General features: G+C 50.4%; 1 protein-coding gene across 1 annotated transcript; it reads right to left on the reverse strand.

Annotated features, from left to right (window-relative positions):
- Positions 1 to 4,403: 4,403 nt before the first annotated feature.
- On the reverse strand, positions 4,404 to 16,189 carry TBX21 (T-box transcription factor 21). Its single transcript, NM_001192140.1, has 6 exons — positions 15,699 to 16,189; positions 7,834 to 7,988; positions 7,342 to 7,463; positions 6,595 to 6,744; positions 6,382 to 6,443; positions 4,404 to 6,142 (listed from the first exon to the last, which is right to left on the reverse strand). The coding sequence occupies exons 1-6, from the start codon at positions 16,187 to 16,189 to the stop codon at positions 5,524 to 5,526; spliced, it is 1,599 nt and encodes a 532-aa protein (NP_001179069.1). The 3' UTR covers positions 4,404 to 5,523.
- Positions 16,190 to 19,404: the final 3,215 nt, after the last annotated feature.

Here is a 19,404-nt window from a genome sequence, read left to right on the forward strand (position 1 = left end):
AACAAAAAGCTAAATAACATAATAATTAGATATATAAAGTGTTAATTTTAAAAAGCAAGAAAAGGATGAACATAAAATTCAAGGTTGCTGCTAGCTGCTTAGTCACTTCAGTTGTGTCCAACACTGTGCAACCCTATGGACTGTAGTCCTCCAGGCTCCTCTGCCCATGGAATTCTCCAGGCAAGAGTACTAGAATGGGTTTCCATGCCCTCCTCCATGGGACCTTCCCAAACCAAGGATCGAACCCTGGTCTCCTGCCTTGCAGGCAGATTCTTTACCACTGAGCCACCAGGGAAGCCCAAGATTCAAGGTTCTGGTTATCTATAAGGAAAAGACAGGAGATAGGATGGGGTAATATATAGCTAGCTATGATGTTATTAGTGTTTTAGTCCTTAAGTTGTGTGGTGAGTTAATGTGATCATTATATTTATAAATAAATAGAAAATATTTTGAGTCCTAAAATTTGATTTTATAGGCTTCTCTGGTGGTTCAGTGGTAAAGAATCCACTTGTTAATGCAGGAGACATGGGTTGGATCCCTGATCCAGGAAGATCCCATATGCCTCAGAGCAACTAAGCCCGTGGGCCACAACCACTGAGCCTGTTCTCTAAAGCCTGGGAGCCACAACTACAGAAGCCCACAAGCCCTAGAGCCTGTGGTCTGCAACAAGAGAAGCTACTACAATGAGAAGCCCTTGAACTGCAACTTCAGAGTCGCCCCCACTCACCCCAACTAGAGAAAAGCCCATGCAGCAATGAAGATCCAGCATAGCCAAAAATAAACAAACATTTAAAATAAAATTATAAAAAGATTATTTTTAAATTTGTTAGGTTGCTGCTTAAGAGAGACATAACTACAACAAAAATGAAACTAAAACATTATCAACTAAAAAAGAAAACTTACTAAAAAAAATAAATAAAAATTTAAAAAAAGAAAAAAAAAGAAAAAAGAAAACTTACTAGATGAAATCAAATAAAAACACAGCAAAAATTAGCAAATTAATAGAGGCTTCCCAGGTGGCGCTAGTGGTAAAGAACCCGCCTGTCAATGCAGGAGATGCGGGTTCCATCCCTGGGTTGGGAAGATCCCCTGGAGGAGGGCATGGCAATCTATTCCAGTATTTTTGCCTGGAGAATCCCATGGACAAAGAAGCCTGGTGGGCTACAGTTCATAGGGTCGCACAGAGTTGGACACGACTGAAGCAACTTAGCACACGTGCATACATACATACATATATACACACACACACACACACACACACACACATACACACACACATCATGTGAAATGCTGGGCTGGATGAATCACAAGCTGGAATAAAGATTGCTAGGAGAAATATCAACAACCTCAGATATACAGATGACATCACTCTAATGGCAGAAGGTGAAGATAAACTGAAGAGCCTCTTGATGAGGCTGAAAGAGGAGAATGAAAAAGCTGGTTATCATAGCATCTGATCCCATCACTTCATGCACATATAAGGGGAAAAAGTGGAAGCAGTGACAGATTTTGTTTTATTGAGCTTCAAAATCACTGCAGACAGTGACGGCAGCCATGAAATTTAAAGATTTCCTTGGAAGGAAAGCTTTGACATACCTAGAGTATATTCAAAGATATCACTTTGCTGACAAAGGTCCGTATAGTCAAAGCTATGGTTTTTCCAGGAGTCACATACGGATGTGAAAGTTGGACCAAAGAGAAAGCTGAGCACCAAAGAATTGATGCTTTTGAACTGTGGTGCTGGAAAAGACTCTTGAGAGTCCCTTGGACTACAAGGAAATCAAATCAGTCAACCTTAGGAAATCAATCCTGAATATTCACTGGAAGGACTGATGCTGAAGCTGAAGCTCCAATACTTTGGTCACCTGATGCAAAGAGCTGACTCATTGGAAAAGACCTTGATGCTGGGAAAGACTGATGACAAAAGGAGAAGAGAGCTGCAGAGGATGAGATGGTTAGATAGCATCACTGACTCAATGGGCACGAATTTGAGGAAACTCTGGGAGATAGTGAAGGACAGGGAAGCCTGGTGTGCTGCAGGTCATGGGGTCACAAAGAGTCGAACATTACTTAGTGACTCAACAACAATATACATAGGGCTTCCCAGGTGGTACTGTGGTAAAGAATCTGCCTGCCAAGCAGGAGACGCAGGAGATGTGAGTTCGATCCCTGGCTCAGTAAGATCCCCTGCAGAAGGAAATGGCAACCTACTCCAGTATTCTTGCCTGGGAAACCCCATGGACAGAGGAGCCTGGTGGGCCACAGTCCTTGGGGTCGCAAGAAGTTGGACACTACTTAGGGCCTAACTCCCACCACCATATATATGTGTGATTGTGCATCCTCAGTCACGTTCAGCTCTCATATATTATGCATGGCATGTGGGGGTCTTAGCTCCCCAACCAGGGATTGAACCCAAGCCCCCTGCATTGGAAGTGTGGAGTCCTAACCACTGGATCACCAGGGTAGTCAGACTGATAAGGTAAAATGCATTACATTGACTAAAAACTCTGTGTATGTGAATTCATATATATTCAGTAAAATCAATAAATATATTTTGGAAAATATATAATATTTGGGAAGGTTCATCTAACAGTGAAGAAATACTAGTAATGAACTTTTGTGAGTCAAATAACAAAGCATCAAAACATCTGTAACCAGACTTCTAGAAGAAGACAGAAGACTATGACCTGATCACAACTCCTTTCACTTCATGTCTGACAAAGCAAACCAAAACCATTTAAAAAGAGTGAGGGAGAAAAGTCTTGTAACTACCCACCAGAGTTCCCAAGAAAAGAAATAAGCTCAGCTTAATATCATTAACTCCAAAGAGTGAGAGGCAAGGGGTAGGGCAAGTGGAGAATTAATCTGTATTCACAGAGTGCAGTATGGCTGACTTCCTCATGTCATTTTAAAAAGATGCACTTCCAAATCCAAAGAAGATGGAACCAAGTATATGACTGTCTCCTTATCTTTTCCTTCTTCTGACTGATGATGAAAATTACCTCTGGGCAGAAACCAGTAAAAGAGTCAATGTGAACTATGAAACAAGCAAAATTTTCCAGGCTCTAAACAGAACTGGAACAACACCCCAAAGCCTGTAACATTGTTCCCACATTAGAATTGGGTATACTCTGGACTGGGGTGAGGCAAATATAGTAACTCTGACCTTTTACTGTTTCCCATAAGCTCCTTTTTTAACCTTTGCATGCTCTTTCAGGAAATATTTCTCATCTTGAAGGAAGACTTATTTTGAGTTCAGCAATTGTCTTCACTCATTTGAGAGTTTGGGAGTTCTTGATGGTTTGCTTGGTGGGTTGTTATTATCATTATCATTAACTTCTGTTAATGAAAATTCAATAGTTTTCATTAAGAAAAAAAAGCATTTTCAGTATGATTCCAATATCATAAATATATTTCTGTCTATCCAATCCATCTATTGTTGGTGATAATTATTCATGGGTGGTAAGATTTAAGATAATTTATTGTTGTCTTCATACTTTTCCACAATGCTTTAATTCTTTAAAAGAAGCATGTATCATTTTACAACCACAACTCAGTACGTGTGCAAGGAGAGAGAAAACCAGCTAGAGGACGATAATATTGACAATAACAATAGTTTACACCTTGAGGGCTTACTACTTTTCTGGCACTGTTCTAAACTCATTACATACACTGCTGTTGCTGCTGCTAAGTCGCATCAGTCGTGTCCAACTCTGTGCGACCCCATAGATGGAAGCCCACCAGGCTCCCCTGTCCCTGGGACTCTCCAGGCAAGAACACTGGAGTGGGTTGCCCTTTCCTTCTCCAATGCATGAAAGTGAAAAGTGAAAGTGAAGTTGCTCAGCCGTGTCCAACTTAGCGACCCCATGGACTGCAGCCCACCAGGCTCCTCTGTCCATGCCTTGAGGGCTTACTATTTTTCTGGCACTGTTCTAAACTCATTACATATACTAGGTTGTATAAAATGAAACTGCCAATATTTGGCTGTTCTTGACCTGCGAAAACAGCAATTTCATGTGGTCCTATTTACGTTTACTCCTCAATCTTTGAACAATCCCAAGATGAAGATGGAGATCCCAAGCTGCCAGAAATGCACGGAAAAATCAAGTGTCATCTTTTTCTGCAGAGCCCCCATCCTCTGGTCTTGCCCTCGCACCCTGCTCTACAGTCAGGGTATCCCAAGGTACCTTAAGAGGTGGCATCAGCCGTCAACCTGAGCACCAAGGCAGGACATGTAGAATTGCTCTAATTCAGTTTATCCCCTGAATGAAATCACCTCTAGTTTCTAGGAGGGTCTTCGGAATTTCAAGTTCTGTTCTAGAGCAGAGAGAACAGTTCGGATACAGCTGCAGTTCCCAGTAGAGTCCCCACCTGTGTCCCCCCATCCAGGTACCAAAGCAGGACACGCTTGACAGTTTTGCGTTTATTTCCAGAAAGTGATGAAGACAAAAGTACTATATCTGGACACCACTCTCTGTACAATAAATAGCCTCCCCTGTTCCCCAAAAAAGAAAAATGCATCCTTACATACAACCCCCTGTCCCCTTGGCAAGTCAGTGCTTCCTTTTTAAAATAAAAAAAATTATTTTATTTATTTATTTTTGGCTGTGCTGGGTCTTCAATGCTGTGCGGAGCTTTTCTCTACTTGCGGGGCTACTCTCTAGCTGTGGTATGTGGGTTTCTCGTTGAGGAGGCGTCTTTTGTTTCAGAGCACAGGCTCTAGGGCTCACTGGCTTCAGTAGTTGCGGCACATGGGCTCAGTATTTTCAGCTCCCGGGCTCCAGAACACAGGCTCAATAGTTGTGGTGCAGGGGCTTAGTTGCTCCATGGCATATGGGATCTTCCTGGATCAAGGATTAAACCCATGTCTTCTGCACTGTCAGGCAGATTCTTCACCACGAGCCACTTGGGAAATCTCAAGACTTTGCTTCTTGAGTCATGCACAATCCCCACCCCCTTGCCAGCCCCTTCCCCGGGACTCCACTGAGGGTGGGGCTCAGGCCAGTTGTTCAAAGTCACTCGGGTCCTCTCCCTGACCCTGGCTAGCTGACTTACAAAATCCACATGTCTTTATTTCCATATCAGGGATTAACACACACACAAATGGAAATGCTGACAGTTACTCTACAGAGTGAGAGATCTGAGTCTCCAGCCGGGCCATCCCACTTGACCCTGATATCCCCACCCCCAACCCCAACCCGCAGAAGAGAGGAAACTCTTTTGTGTCCCAGACCTTCCGTGGTCCATTTTATGTTCTCCAGCTGGGAACCCACAGCCAGAAGCAGCACCAGGTATATGACTGTAGTTGGGGCAGAGGAAGGGGCAGAGGACAGTCCTCGCAGGTTTCCCTGTGGGCCAGGAGACAGCAGGTGAACCTCAGAATCCTTCTTGGCCCCCCTCTTCCTCAACCAACTACAAAAGGCTGGGGACAGAAAAGGCTGGGGACGGCTCAGTCCTGAGTTTGTGGTGTGGTTGGTGTCACCAACCTAACGACATTCTTCCTGTTCCTTTCACGTCATCTGCTCAATTGGGAAAATAGTTATAAAACTGGGCTTCAGTGTCCTTATCGAAAGGAGAAGGGGCCCCTGCAGGGGAGGAGCTGTCACCACTGGAAGGATAGGGGGACACACGCCTCCTCTTAGAGTCTCCTTCGCCCAGTCCCGAGTTGCTGGACTCTGGCCGGAGTGGGGTGATATCAGTCCACAGGGAGGGGGAGCCCTGCTCCTCTGGCCCCCGCCCCTCTGAGGCTCCAGGGCCAGGTTCCATGGGCAGAGTTCGCATGGAGCGGAACCAGTTGGCTGGGCCCACCTTGGGAGGGTACTGGGGGGCCACAGGCCAGCCCGCTCCAGGTGCCAGGACTTCCTGGCTTCGGTAGTAGGACATGGTGGGCCCGGGCGCGGAGGGCAGGAATGCAGGCTTCATGCTGACAGCTCGAAACTCGGCCTCATAGCTGTGGTCCCGGGGGGCTCCCAGCCAGTAAGTCTGGGGAACCACATCCTTGGCCTGGCCAGGAAGGTCGGGGTAGAAACGGCTGGAGATGGGATACTGGTTGGGGAGGAGAGGAGAATAATGGTCTCCCCCAAGCAGTTGACAGTTGGGTCCAGGCGGGGAGGGGACGCTGGTGTCAACGGATGCATACATGCTTTAAAAAAAAACAGGGGGCAAAAGACAGGGGGTCATGAGTAGAACTGGTCAGTTAGGAGCCTGCCTGCTGCACGACCCTCCCCATACCTCCTTCCTGACCTGCCCGCTGCCTTTTGCACCCACCGCACACTTCCCCACCGCAGAGGCAGAGAGGGGACTGAGCACTTGTCTGGAGTCCCAGTCCCAGACAGACAAGGAAGGCCTCTGTCAACACGAGTTGAACCCAGGGGCACTTACGACTCAAAGTTCTCCCGGAATCCTTTGGCAAAAGGGTTATTATCAATTTTCAGCTGAGTAATCTAGAGAGAAGGGAAACAGAGTCATCTGAGTGCTGAGTCTGAGGCTGAGGAACTTCCAAATTCACTCCCAAGAAGTCAAGGGGCCCTGTTCTTCCCTTCTTCCCACCCAACCCACTCAGGCTCAGCCTACCCTCGCCCAGGCAGCCCTCACCTCGGCATTCTGGTAGGCGGTCACGGCGATGAACTGGGTTTCTTGGAAAGTGAAGACGTGCGTGTTGCAGGCCGCCTCCGGCTCTCCATCGTTGACTTCGACAATGTGCAGCCGGGGCTGGTATTTATGGAGGGACTGAAGCACGATCATCTGAGGGGGGTGAGACGGCTGTGAGCGTGGGAGGAGGGAGTGCAAAGGAACCCTCCCCTCCCCCACCCCACCTATGGTCCACCCTATGGCCAAGCCACAAAGGGCCCTGAAGTCATTGTGACCATTCTTCTGCCCTGCCAACATGTAACTTTTCCCAAGTCTCCAACCTCCGTCCTGAACCTCCTCAGGGCACCAGTGCTATTCTCTTGCCTCCTTTCCTATCTCCAGATGTCCACTGTGACCAAAGTATTAGCACAAACAGGGCTTCTCAGGGAATAAGGGCACCTTTAATAGGCTTGCTCAACTCAAAGAAACTCTGCACCCGCTCCCTAAGACCACCAGTACTGACTCTGTACCCAATACTAGCGAGCACAGCCGGGATTTGGTGAAGAAACCCCCAGGCTGGGTTGGCCCACGTTGGCCTGAATGTGACCCCTGTCTGCCTTGAGATTCAGCTTCCTCTCAAAGTGGGTGGAAAAGAACCAGAGTCAGAGAGGGAGAGAAGTCACTCTCATAGAACAGAATCAGCCTGCAGGACCCACTGTGGCCTCAGGGACAGGGAAAGGTGGGGGGCTTTCCCGAGGGGAGGCGTCCCACCTGGGTCGCATTGTTGGAAGCCCCCTTGTTGTTCGTGAGCTTTAGTTTCCCGAATGACACCTCCTGGCGCATCCAGTGGGCTCCGGTGTTGGGGGAATCTGGATGGACATACTGGCGGTTCCCTGTGGACAGTTAATCTTTTTGGCATGCAGCCCCTGGGACCAGGTCCCTGGTCATGTGGGGCTTCCTTTGCCTGTTCCGAGAGGCGCGGCAAGAAGGAAGGAGGGGGAGGACAGCGGGGGCAGGATGGGGGAGGTGTGGGCAGAGGACCGAGCTGAAGACAGGATAGAGCAAAGTAGAAGAGATGACAGAATGAAAGTGAGAAGTGGGAGGGGAAGGGATGGGGTTGGGTGGAGTGGATGGGGTGGGGTGGAACTAGAGAACTAAATCCTAGGAGTCAGAGGCAGGGGGTTGGGGGTTCCTCTTGGCTCCACCAGGGGGCGCACAGTCTTAGAGAAAAATCATGCCCTCGGTTCCCAAGGAGGCACGTACCTGGCATGCTGCCCTCGGCCTTTCCACATTGCACCCACTTGCCGCTCTGATAACGCCAGTGGTGCTGGTCCACCAAGACCACGTCCACATACATCCGGTAATGGCTGTTGGGCTCCAGGCCAGCCACAGTAAATGACAGGAATGGGAACATCCGCCTGGGGAGAACAGAGAGACCCACCAATATCATCAGTCCCCAGTCCCCCAGACGGCCGTTCCCTATGCAAAGGAGGCCCATCAGCGGTGTGCTGGAGCCGGCTCCCGTCCTCACCAGAGCCAGCTGGGGAAGTCCAGGAAGTCTGCCAGCCAGGTGTTAGCAACAATTAAAAATTAAATCAGGACTTCCCTGGTGGTCCAGTGGTTAAGAATCCACCTGCCAATGCAGGGGACATGGTTCGATCCCTGGTCGGGGAAGATTCCACATGCCATAGGGCAATTAAGCCCATGAGCCACAACTATTAAGTCCTTCGAGCTCTAGAGCCTGAGCTCCACAACAAGGGAAGTCATTGCAATGAGAAGCTGCTTACCGAAATTAGAGAAGCAGTCCCCGCTGGTGGCAACTAGAGAAAGCCCGTGCAGCAATGAAGACCCAGCACAACCAAAAATAAATATCAATAAAAATTAAATCATATAAACTGCCATGAAATATATTACAAGTCAAGGTAATAAATACTCAAAAAAATCACTTCTCAATATTTTTTACTACACTCTACTATTATCTCTGCTCTTGAGATTGTTTATCGGTATAGTGGAGATATACTAGGTAATATTTGCCGCCTCACGTCTCTTCCCAACTCCAAGTTCAGTGATAACATGTGGGCAGCTTGCAAGCAGCCATTATAGGGGTATTTACCATGGAAATCAGCAAACACTAGGAAGCAGGGCTTTTAAAATTTTTTTTCTTTTTTTTTATATGAAACTTTTAGTATTTTATTCATTTTCATAGTTTTACAGTATTAGTAAAAATAATGACCATTATAAATAAGTATAAAATGGAAGTTGATGAAAAAATAACCCCAAGTCTTCCTTGACTCCCACCCTCCCACCAAAAAACTAGCTAGTATATGGCAAATATCCTTTTCACATATTATCTTTAGGCATATTTTCACTTTGTAGTGGTGGATGGTTTAGTCACTAAGTCGTGTCTGACTCTTGTGATCCCATGGACTGTAGCCTGCCAGGCTCCTCTGTCCATGGTGTTTTCCAGGCAAGATTACTGGAGTGGGTTGCCATTTCCTTCTTCATAAAATTTTTTTTCTTTTTGAGTGTCAGTTGCTAACATTAGCTGCACACCCGTCTCTAGCCTTAGTTTGCTCCCTGGAGGGGAGCAAAGCCACAAGCCAGCCCCAGCACAGGCTGTTCCTAGTAGGTCTTCATCTCTGAGTTCCCCCAACCCTGGTCTGGCCTCAGACTGTCATCCATCCTCTCGCTGCGGCTCTCACGGTGCTAACACACACCTAGCCCCAGAGCGGACACCCGCAGGCTTTCCCTACCCCGTCCTCCTGGGCCTGACGTCTGCAGTGCCACCTGCTCCAGGCCTGGGTCTTCAGAGAAGTAGCTGAAGTCCTAGCCTGAGCTTTCTATCCACCTGGATGAGGGACTCTATTGAGCACAGTTCTCATGATCAAAGTCCTGGTTCCCAGGAAAAGTGGAGGAAGTTGGATTTGGGATGCTGTGCTATTGTGCTGAGTAACAGGTTCAGAGGACTAAGCACTGCCGTACACAACCATCTCCATCACCTCCACCATCACCACCCCATCACCAACATCACTACAACCAGCACCTCCAGCATCACCATCACCATTACTACCACCACTACGATCATTACCTCCACTATCACTCCCCCAACCCCAACACCACATCAGTACAACCAGCACCTCCACCACCACCACCATCATTACAACCAATACCTCCACTATCAACATCACCATTACTACAACCAACACCTCCACCATCACCAGCATCACTATAAGGAACACCTCAATGATCACAACTCCCATCACCACCATCACTACAACCAGCACCTCTACCATCACCACCGCCTCTCCGGCTTAGCCTGTCTCTTCTAACTCAAGGAGGAAGAGCAGACTTTTTAAGATGGCAGAGTCAAACCCTCATCAGAATTGCTTTTCATTCCCACACACACTTCTCTCCTCCTCCTACAAGAAGCCCTGCAGGGTGGGAAGAAAGGCACTGGTCCATGAGTCAGGAAACCTGGGGGATTGAGTTCCAGGGGCCAAAGAACACTTTCAGGTGGATCCCAGTCTACAGTCCATAGGATCGCAAAGAACTGGACACAACTGAGCATGCACGTTCATGCGCGTGCACACACACACACACACACACACACACAGTCCCCAGAGGGTCCTAGAGCAACATCCCTAATAACCTTGGAAAGATCTCCCGGGAGAGTACTGTCACATTCCTGCCTTCCCCAGACTCTCCTGGGCTGAGAAAAAAGAGATTTACTGGCCCTATGGCCTTGGATAAGTTAATTCCTAAACCAAACCTCACTTTCTTCACCTATAAATGGAGATAACAATTCCTGTCCATTTTTCCTCTCAGAGCCGTTAAGAAGTTTGAAAGATGTGCAACTCAGCTCACTGTCTCCCCTTTCCCACCCTCATCCCACCTTCTCCCAGGCCCAGAATGATCAAAACACTCTGGCCTGGCTGAAGAACCACAAGCAAGAGTCCAGAGTTCCGGTTTGAGGCCTTGGGTCCCAGGAGCTTAGCGTGCCAGTCAACTGGAGAAATCAAAGTTAGGGATGAGGCTTTGAGCAATCGAGAGTGAGAGAATATTTTCAACCCATCGCTACCACTAACTCATTTTGCAACAGTGGTCAGGTCATTCATGCCTCCTATATTGTACCCAGTTCCTATCCAGACATGTAGTAATAAAGAGAGAGAAGGGAACTTATTCATTGTGCCTCTACTTATGCAGCAGCCAGTTCACTGAAAAAGTCCTTTGAGGTACAACATGTTTTTTTTCCAATTTTATATCTGAAGAAAATGAGGCTCAGAGAAGTTTGGTGATGGCTTCTTGGTGGAAGCACAGAGCTGGAGTCTCCCGATGGCGGGCACATGCTATAGTCTCCACCGTCTCCTCCTGCTTCTTACTAGTAGAGGGAAAAGCAGGAGACACAAGAAGACTGGGGCAGGGTAGGGGAGAGGGAGAGGAGAAGGGAGGTCTCAACTTCACCCTAAAAATCTAGACTCACCACCAGCTGGGATTCCAAAATAGCCCTTGATTTACATGACGCTTTGCTGAGAAGGAAAAGGGAGTCTGGTGCCAATCTGAGGCCCTAGAAAAGACAGCTCACCACTCCTTAAGGACCATCCACCTTGAAATGATTCGCCGAGTCATTGTACCCCTTCCCCATCCTGAACACTTCCGACAATGCTCCAATTCGCAGTTATTAGGCACAAATGTAAAGGAGATGGTTTTTATCAGTCTGGGCTTCCCTGGTGGCTCAGACGGTAAAGAATCTGCCTGCAATGCAAGAGAGTTGGGTTTGATTCCCCGCTCGAGAAGATCCCCTGGAGAAGGAAACGGCAACCCACTCCAGTATTCTTGCCTGGAAAATCCCATAAACAGAGGAGCCTGGTGGGCTACAGTTCATGGGGTTGCAAAGAGTTGGACATGACTGAATGACTAACACTTTCATCAGGCATGTTCCCAAAATGTTTCAAAATTGATAATACCTAATTGCTATCGAACCTGCAGGATAATCGGTCCTTTCCTCCACTATCTGTGGGGGTGTAAATTGAAACCACTTTTGAGGAGGGTTTTTTTTTTTTTTTGCCATGCTCCACGGGGAGTGGGGATTTTCCCCAACCAGGGATCAAACCCCCATGATCCCTGCAGTGGAAGTTTGGAGTCTTAACTACTGGACTGCCAGGGAAGTCTGAGGAGCATCTTCCGGCAATGTCTTTAGGGATCCAAATGCAAAACGCACCTGAGCATCACGGGAGGGCCTCCTCCCACTAACCTCGGATCCATTGAACAGAAATCAGACGGCCACCAGCAAACAGGGGAAGAGAAAAAGCAAAACCATTTTCACCTATCCCACGAGAAATGAAGCCCATCGGCCCAAATTAAAGCAGGCTTAAAGCTAAAAATACTTTTTAAAGATCTAAAAAGTTCTTGGAGTTGGAATGTAGAGAAGAGAACACCAAAGGGCTGAGGCCTGCGATCAAGGATAATGCGGGACTGAAATTGTTTTACCAAGCCCTAACCTTGCACATACATACACAAATACAAATAGAGCTGCTTAACAATGGAGTTATCTTAATTATAATAATCAACTAATCACACCCAGAAAAGTGGGGATTGCCGGCAATTACTGCACACCCACACACCCACACACAGAGACAGCCGCCTAGCTCTTCCTCTGCTGAGAATGTCTACCATTGACTATCAGACAGGCTGCCTCCCAGAAACAACACGAGGCCGGGCAACATGAGTGCGCTTATCAGACCACAAACTCATAAACTTGAACTCCAAACCCTCCAGTCGGCCAGTCCATCTTCCTATTGTCCATTTCCCCTCCCAGTCCCATCTGAGCCGCCTGGCTCAGTCTCTGGACCCCAGAACCACCCCCAGCCCTCTCCCCATCCCATTCCTGCCGTGGAGGAGCGCATGACTGTGTGTCCAGTCCACACTGCGGGGTGGGTCTAGGGTGGGTAGGAGAGGAAGAATCTGGGAGGGAGGGAGTGAGTCAGCCCCAAGGCGAAAGGCTACAGGGCTGTGGGTGGGCCTGCTGGAAGGATTTTTCAAAAAGGAAGAAAGTCGTGGGTGATGTGGTGGTGACTGACAGATCACTGGAAACCATGGAGGGACAAGCCAGTCTGCCAGGGCAGGAGGACAGAAAGGGAGCTGTTTTCTGAGCCCGTCTTACTTTTCAGAAGCCAGTAGCAGAAGGAAATGGCCGCCGACTTCCCAGATCACTGGAGCCTAAGTTCACAGACCCGGGTGCCGAACTGGGGGCCGCGTGTCCTCGGTCTCCTCCACCCCACCCTGGGGCCCCGGAGGCCCGATCCAAGAGGAGGCCTCAAGGGAAATGGTGAGAGGCCACTGTCCCCTTCCAACAGCTCCAACCCACAAAGTGTCCGAAGCAGTCCGTCAGGACGGATTGAAAGCGTGAGGATTGCAAAACTGGAGCGCGCGCAAGCATACAAAACAATCAGGGAAATTTTATGATATTTAAGAATTTCTTTTCAGGTTTGCTAATGGTATTGCGTTTCTTTTTAAAAACCCATTTTTAGAGGTGCACAGATAACTACTTAAGGATGAAGTAATACAGTGTCTAGGATTTACTTACTAATTACGCTATCACTAACATAGTTTCAGACCAGAGGTATGGACGTTAACAGAGAAAGGAAAAGCAGAAACAGGATTGGACTAGTATCCACAGCTAGGTAATGGGTAGGTGGAGATCTGTTACATGTTTCTCTTCAGTTTTGTATATATTGGAATTTTTCATAATAAAGGAAATTAAGTGTGTGGGTTTAAATAAAAGAGAGACAACAAGGGACTTCCCTGGTGATTCAGTAGGTAAGACTCCAAGCTGCCTAGGCAGGGGGCTCAGGTTCAATCCCTAGTTAGGGAACTAAGATCCCACACACTGCACACGAGTGCAGGACAGCCAAAAGATAAAAAATTAAAATTAAAAAAAATGAAAGAGAGACAACACAATTGTCAAGGAGGATTATTCAGCAGGAATGTAAAGCAAAGAGGAGGTTGTAGATGTAAAGGAGACAACCAGTACAGCAATATGGACTGTACCGTACCCTAAGACCCACAGCCAGTCCTGCACCCCCAGATCCCTGAAGTTCTGCTGAAGCTCTGTCCACCCCAGCCCTCAAGACTGGAGGGGCAGGGGCCTGGCCACAAGTCTGTGGGGAGACCCCAGCAGGCCCCGGGGAGGGAAGCTTCCTGACCACTCAACGGAGTGGAGGCTTGAGTTTGGGTCTGCCGTGTGACCAAGCGAAACCCATCAGCCCCCCGCGCCTCAGCGCCCTCAGCTGCAGACGGGGAGGCTGCTTGGCCTACCTAGCGCAGTGAAATAATGGAAGTGAAAGCACGATGAATGCATCGAGGCCTTCGGACAGTGTTGGTGGCTGTTTTTACTCCTGGTCTTGGGGGAGCAGAGAAAGAAACACAGGCACATACCATCTGGGAGCTGGTGCCAGTTCTGCCAGCAATGGATGTGCTATGTGACCTCAGAAAAGTCTCTTTTACTGTCTCTAGCTCCATTTCCCTGTATGTCCAGGAAGAAGACAGAACAGGATCTTCTGGGTTCCCTCCAATTTAGACATGACAGCCTAGAAGACTGGGCTGTGCCTAGGTGTACCCAGAAGGAGGCTAGGGGTGGGGGAGCAGAGAGGAATTATCAAATGGCCTAGAAGATGAAGGCCAGGCCATAAAAGAAAATGCCGTCTTTCCTGGGTTCATCCCTGAGAAAGAACAGTTCAGCAACTTGAAGCCCATTGTGATTGGTGGACAGGTCCCTCAATCCCAAGCCATCCCACAGAAATCATTCATCAGGACGGAAAAATGTTCCAGCAATGCCCAGATATTCAGTCTACCCTGAGGGATCTAGTTCTATGGCTCAGGCTGCCCTGAGCCCAGTGCATACAGGGTAGGGTTTGGGGCCGAGGGTGCTGCTTGAATGAATGTCAACCCTCTGGCCCAGCATGGCCTCTCCCCTCTCCCTTCCCGAGCCCCACACTTCCTATCTGCTCTTCAACACCTCTCGGGTCCACTGATGACACAGTCACTCCACACAGAGGCCCTCAGTAGTTCTCTAGCCACACAAACCCCCCTTGGGAAGGGTGGCTGCACACTCTCACCCACCAGACACAGTCAGGGCCCACTCAGAGTGGAGTTTGCTACACAAATAACACACAAGCTGCAAGTTTCTCTTTCTTTCCCCACGTAGGAGACTCTCTCCGGAAGCAGCACCCTTGGCCCCAAAACCCTACCCTGCACACACTGGGCTCAGGGGAGCCTGAGCCACGGAACCAGGGGTTCCCCAGGGTGGACTGAATGTCTGAATCAGGGTAGGGCAGGCTTTCGGGGACAGGCCTTGAAGGGTCCAGAGAGTGGGACCGGCTGCCAGCTGGGACCCTTGAGGTAGCTTCACCTGCTCAGGCCCATTGACATCTGTGCCCTCAGGCAGGGACCGTGTGGGGAAGGAATCTGTGTCCTCTCCCACTCTACCATCTCCCTCCCCCCACCACACGCACACACCAGACACATGATCTCAAAGTAACTACCGGAAAGGAAACTTGGCGACTACGTCTCCATGTCACCAAATCCCAGTTTTACACGTCTCCCTCCCCCGGAGCTGACCTGTATACAACAGCAGCAAGGGCGCTGGGAGAGGTGGGCACAGAGAGCCCCTGAGATGAGGGCTGGTTTGTTGCCCGCTCCACTGCAAGACTCTGCCGTCCCCTCGGTTTCCCAGCACGTAGGGGCGAAGAGGTGCCCTGCTCTGTCAGACCCACAGCTCACACTCCCCCTGCGCCCTGGGTGTCCCCCACTCAGGCAGAGAGCGGCACACTAGTGCCTGGGGAAACCATAGGCACCCTCGCCCTAAACCAGGACCATGGCTCCCTGTGTCTCTCTCCTTCGTCACTCATGGGTTTTGGTTTGCGCCTGTCGGTGCAATGTCTTGAGAGTAAACAACCCCCAGACTGTCCCCACCTCAACTCCCTCCTTCCCCTCAAGGCCTGAGCCAAAGCTGTGAGGGACACGGAGACACTAGCAAAGTCTCGACAGAAAAAAAAGAAGCGCGTCTCGGTCAGGGCAGGCAGGACGAAGGGGCTCCCATCGCTCGGCGCTCCGGCGCGCGCCTCACTCACCGTCCCTGCTTGGTGATGATCATCTCCGTCTGGTGCTGATTAAACTTGGACCACAACAGGTGGTTGTTGAGCGCAACTCTCAGCTTCCCGGACACCTCCAGCCCCGGCGGCAGTATATAGTCCTCGCGCGGCCCCGGGTAGAGTGTGGCGCGCGGGTCCGGAGCCGAGTAGGCGTCCCCGGGCTGGTAGCCCTCGGCGCCCGGCGTCGGCGGGAAGGGCTCGCTCGCCCCGGGGAAGCCGGCGGCCTGGGGCCGGGGCGGGTAGGAGTAGGCTCCGAGGTAGCGGCCTGGCGGGGCGGGCACCAGGGCGCCCCCGGCGTAGGGCGCCCCCAGGCTGGCACCCCCGCGACGGTCGGTCGCGTCCTGCGCGCCCGGCTCCGGGTAGTAGTAGCGGTTCTGCGGGTCGGCGCCTGGCGCCCGGCCCTCGTCGCTCGCCGGCATCGGCTCGGTGCCCGTTAGCATGTCTCCGCAGCCTAGCTCCACGATGCCCATCCGGGGCGGGCTGGCACCTTCCCGCGGGCCGTCGAGGACCGGCCCCTCTCCGCGCGGGGGCGGGCGCGGGGGTCGGCTGGGCAGAAGTGGGCGGGGGGCGGGGCGGGGGCCCTGGGGCTGGGGGAGGGGCGGGGCCCCACCGGAGCCCGGGCTCGGACGCCTGGGTCCTGCGCCCGCGTTTGGCGGGCGCGCGGCAGCTCCCGGGCTCCCTCTCCAGCGGGCCGCTGTCACTAGCGTCGCGGCGCCTTTGCTGTGGCTTTATGAAGCTCTCTCGGTCACCCCCCCCACCACCCCGCCACTTCGGCCCCGCCCCGCCTCACCCCGCCCCTCCTGGCTAATAACTCGGCAAATTCTACACGGTTGGTGAGGACTGTAGGGCCCCCACCGTGCAGAGCAGCGAGTCTCCGATGCGCCTTGTAGTTCACGCTCAAAGACTTTATGCTTTATGGGAGAGTCAACCCCTCCACGTGAAACGCCAGACTATTTCTCTCCTCTGGACCCTCGTGGAAATTCCACCCGTCCTTGAAGCTTCAACTCAAAGGCTCCCTCCTACGGGAAGCCTTCGGTGATAACCCAGATGGGCTTACTCGCAGGCTCCGAGCTGCTTCGTCCATGGCCATGTGACAGATGTTCACTGATACTCGCTATGTGCCCAGGCTCCGTGCTGAGTGGCTTTGTGTGAAGTGTTGCGCTCTTCCTCTTTGCCAGAGGCCCGAGGGGGCTGTGTCCCATGAATCTGTTCCTTCAGCCCTAGGGCAGACATGGGATCTGGTGGGCAGCAAGAAGAGTTCCATCAAGCGAACTGCACAGCAGCAGCTGAGGGTTTGCCTGTGGGTGTGTCAGCCATGAGCACTGGAAGCAGCAGTGGACTGCCAGTGCTCAGAGTCCCAGGACTGGCTCTGACCACCACTCAGGTAAATGTGATCTGGGCAAGTCACTGCCTTTGCCTGAAAGTCAGCCTCAAGTCCCCTAGGCTACAGAAAACAAACTGATGCATTTTTCAGAGGGCCTGTGAGCCTTACATGAGAGGGGACACCTGGGCGGCACTTTACAGTCTATTATTATACCTGGATGGAAAAGCAGCTTTGAACAGACCCAGAGCCGGCTGACAGGAAGGAAACCCACCACATGTTCTGAAGGGCTGCCTTGGTGGTAGGACTCTGGGGGCTTGTCTTTCTCTGTTTTCCTTTTCTGTTGACTAATGTAGTTATATTCCTTTTATGATGATTGTTTTTCCCCAGATTGAAAATATCTTCATTGGGAGTTTTCCTGTGAATAAAGATAAAACACACTCATATAGAAAATTTAAGCAGTACAAAGAAGTAAAAATAGGACTGTATATATCACTCCAAATTCCATCCCCCAGAGGCAAATAGGATTACAATTTTGCTGAACACCCCAGACATCATTCCTTGCACACTCCCTCTTGGTTTGTCTTATGCACACACACACACACACACCATACATACATATATACACGCTTTGTAATGTTTTTTCACTCAACAAGGTGTAATGGAATTTTTCACATGTCAACATATAAAGATTTACATTTGTAAGAGTGTTTTGAAAAATACCCTAACATTTTCATCATGTTAAAGGTTAACCTCTTCTCTCTCCCCTTCCACCTGAGCCCTCCTCAGTTCTCCCGTGGGAGCTGGCCCTATCTCTGCATCCCTGTCCCAACTCAACAGGGCTTCACCCTCAGGGGCCCATGGGGACTCTCTGCTCCCAACTAGAGCTGAACCAAGAGGCAGGTTGGCAGGTGAAGGCAAAGCTGGGGACCCCAGGAGGCGGGCATGACCCAGGGAGTGGGGAGGAAAGAGCCTGAGCACATCCTCTGAGCACGGAGGCCAGCACACCGCAGCACCAGAACCCGGGACCGGCCTCCTCCTGGCCCATTACCCACCTTCTCCATCCTTACGGAAGGGGGAAGTTTCTGCCTGCTGTTCCATGTGGGCTGCATTGCTTGAAAGACAGGGTGATCTTGAGACCCTTGGCTACTTTTGGGGAAACATGAAAGATTTTAGTAAGTCTTCCTTGAATGACTGGTTTCCCCAGGAGACATGAGGCTGTGGAATGCTGATACCTCTTCTGGGAGACATTCTCGCTAAGTGCTTGGCTGTGGAGGGCCAAGTGGGGCCCTGTTCCTCCCTGTCTCTCCCCCTCCTCCTCTCCATGCTCATCCTCGGGTGAAGTGATCCATCCCCCTACCCCTGAACAGAAGAACCTAAGCCCCTGCCCAGCTTTGGGGGCAGGAGGGATTATGAATCTCAGAATCAGGTGGACCTGGGGACATGTTCCTGGAGGAAAAGGGTGGCAGGAGGCAGTCTTTGTGTAACCTGATGAACTGTTAGAGGGTCTTACAACCCGGTTCATCAGCCCCAGGTTCCTCACTCACTCCCTCCAATTCCTTCCACCCAAAAAAGAAAGTGCCTGTGAAAAGTGGGGGCTGAGTAGCCCTGGTGTCACCACTGCCAGTCCCGCCTCTCTGCCAGCTTGGGTGAGAAGAAGAACCCTGGCAGTGACACCTCCTCCTCCCCTCACCACCTCATCCTCTTCCCAGGCCCCAGGACTGGAGAGGTGGGGGAGGTGGAGTAGGATACAGGGCCCCTTGGGATCCGCTCACTTCCACTGCTGCTCATCCCAGCCCCTCTCTCATGAATCTACCCACTGATCATCCAGAAGGCTGGTCTGGGTAGGGCAGGAGCAAAGGACAGGGTATGTCTCCAGGATGGGAGAGACACTGTCTCCAACAAACATCAAACGTCACAAGACAGGCTGGATGGGAAATGTGGGAAAATGAACAACTTACCAAACTCTCACACCCCACTTGTGGCAGAACCAGGGCTAGAACCCCCATCTCTTGATTCCTGATCCAGTGCTCTTCCCACAAGAGTGTTGCCTTCCCATTTTGAGGGAGAACAATCGTAATAAATGAACAGTCGTATGATCACATCAGAAAAGGTTTGGAAAACAGAAAAGTAAATTGCCCCATATCTCACCAACCTGGACAGTGGTTTTCTTCACCCTGTTCTGCCTGTATACAAGGCTTCTTTTCAAGCCATTTCCTGTCAAGACTCAAAAAGGAGCTTGGCTCCTCTGATGCCACATAGCACCTGCCATGACTATGCATCACAGGTGGTGCCTGGACGCTTTACAATGTGAATTCCTCAGACCTACCTCTGCAGATTCTGATTCCCGGGTCTGTGGCTGGT

The sequence above is a fragment of the Bos taurus genome, chromosome 19, assembly GCF_002263795.3.
Source record: "Bos taurus isolate L1 Dominette 01449 registration number 42190680 breed Hereford chromosome 19, ARS-UCD2.0, whole genome shotgun sequence".
Classification (NCBI taxonomy): domain Eukaryota; kingdom Metazoa; phylum Chordata; class Mammalia; order Artiodactyla; family Bovidae; genus Bos; species Bos taurus.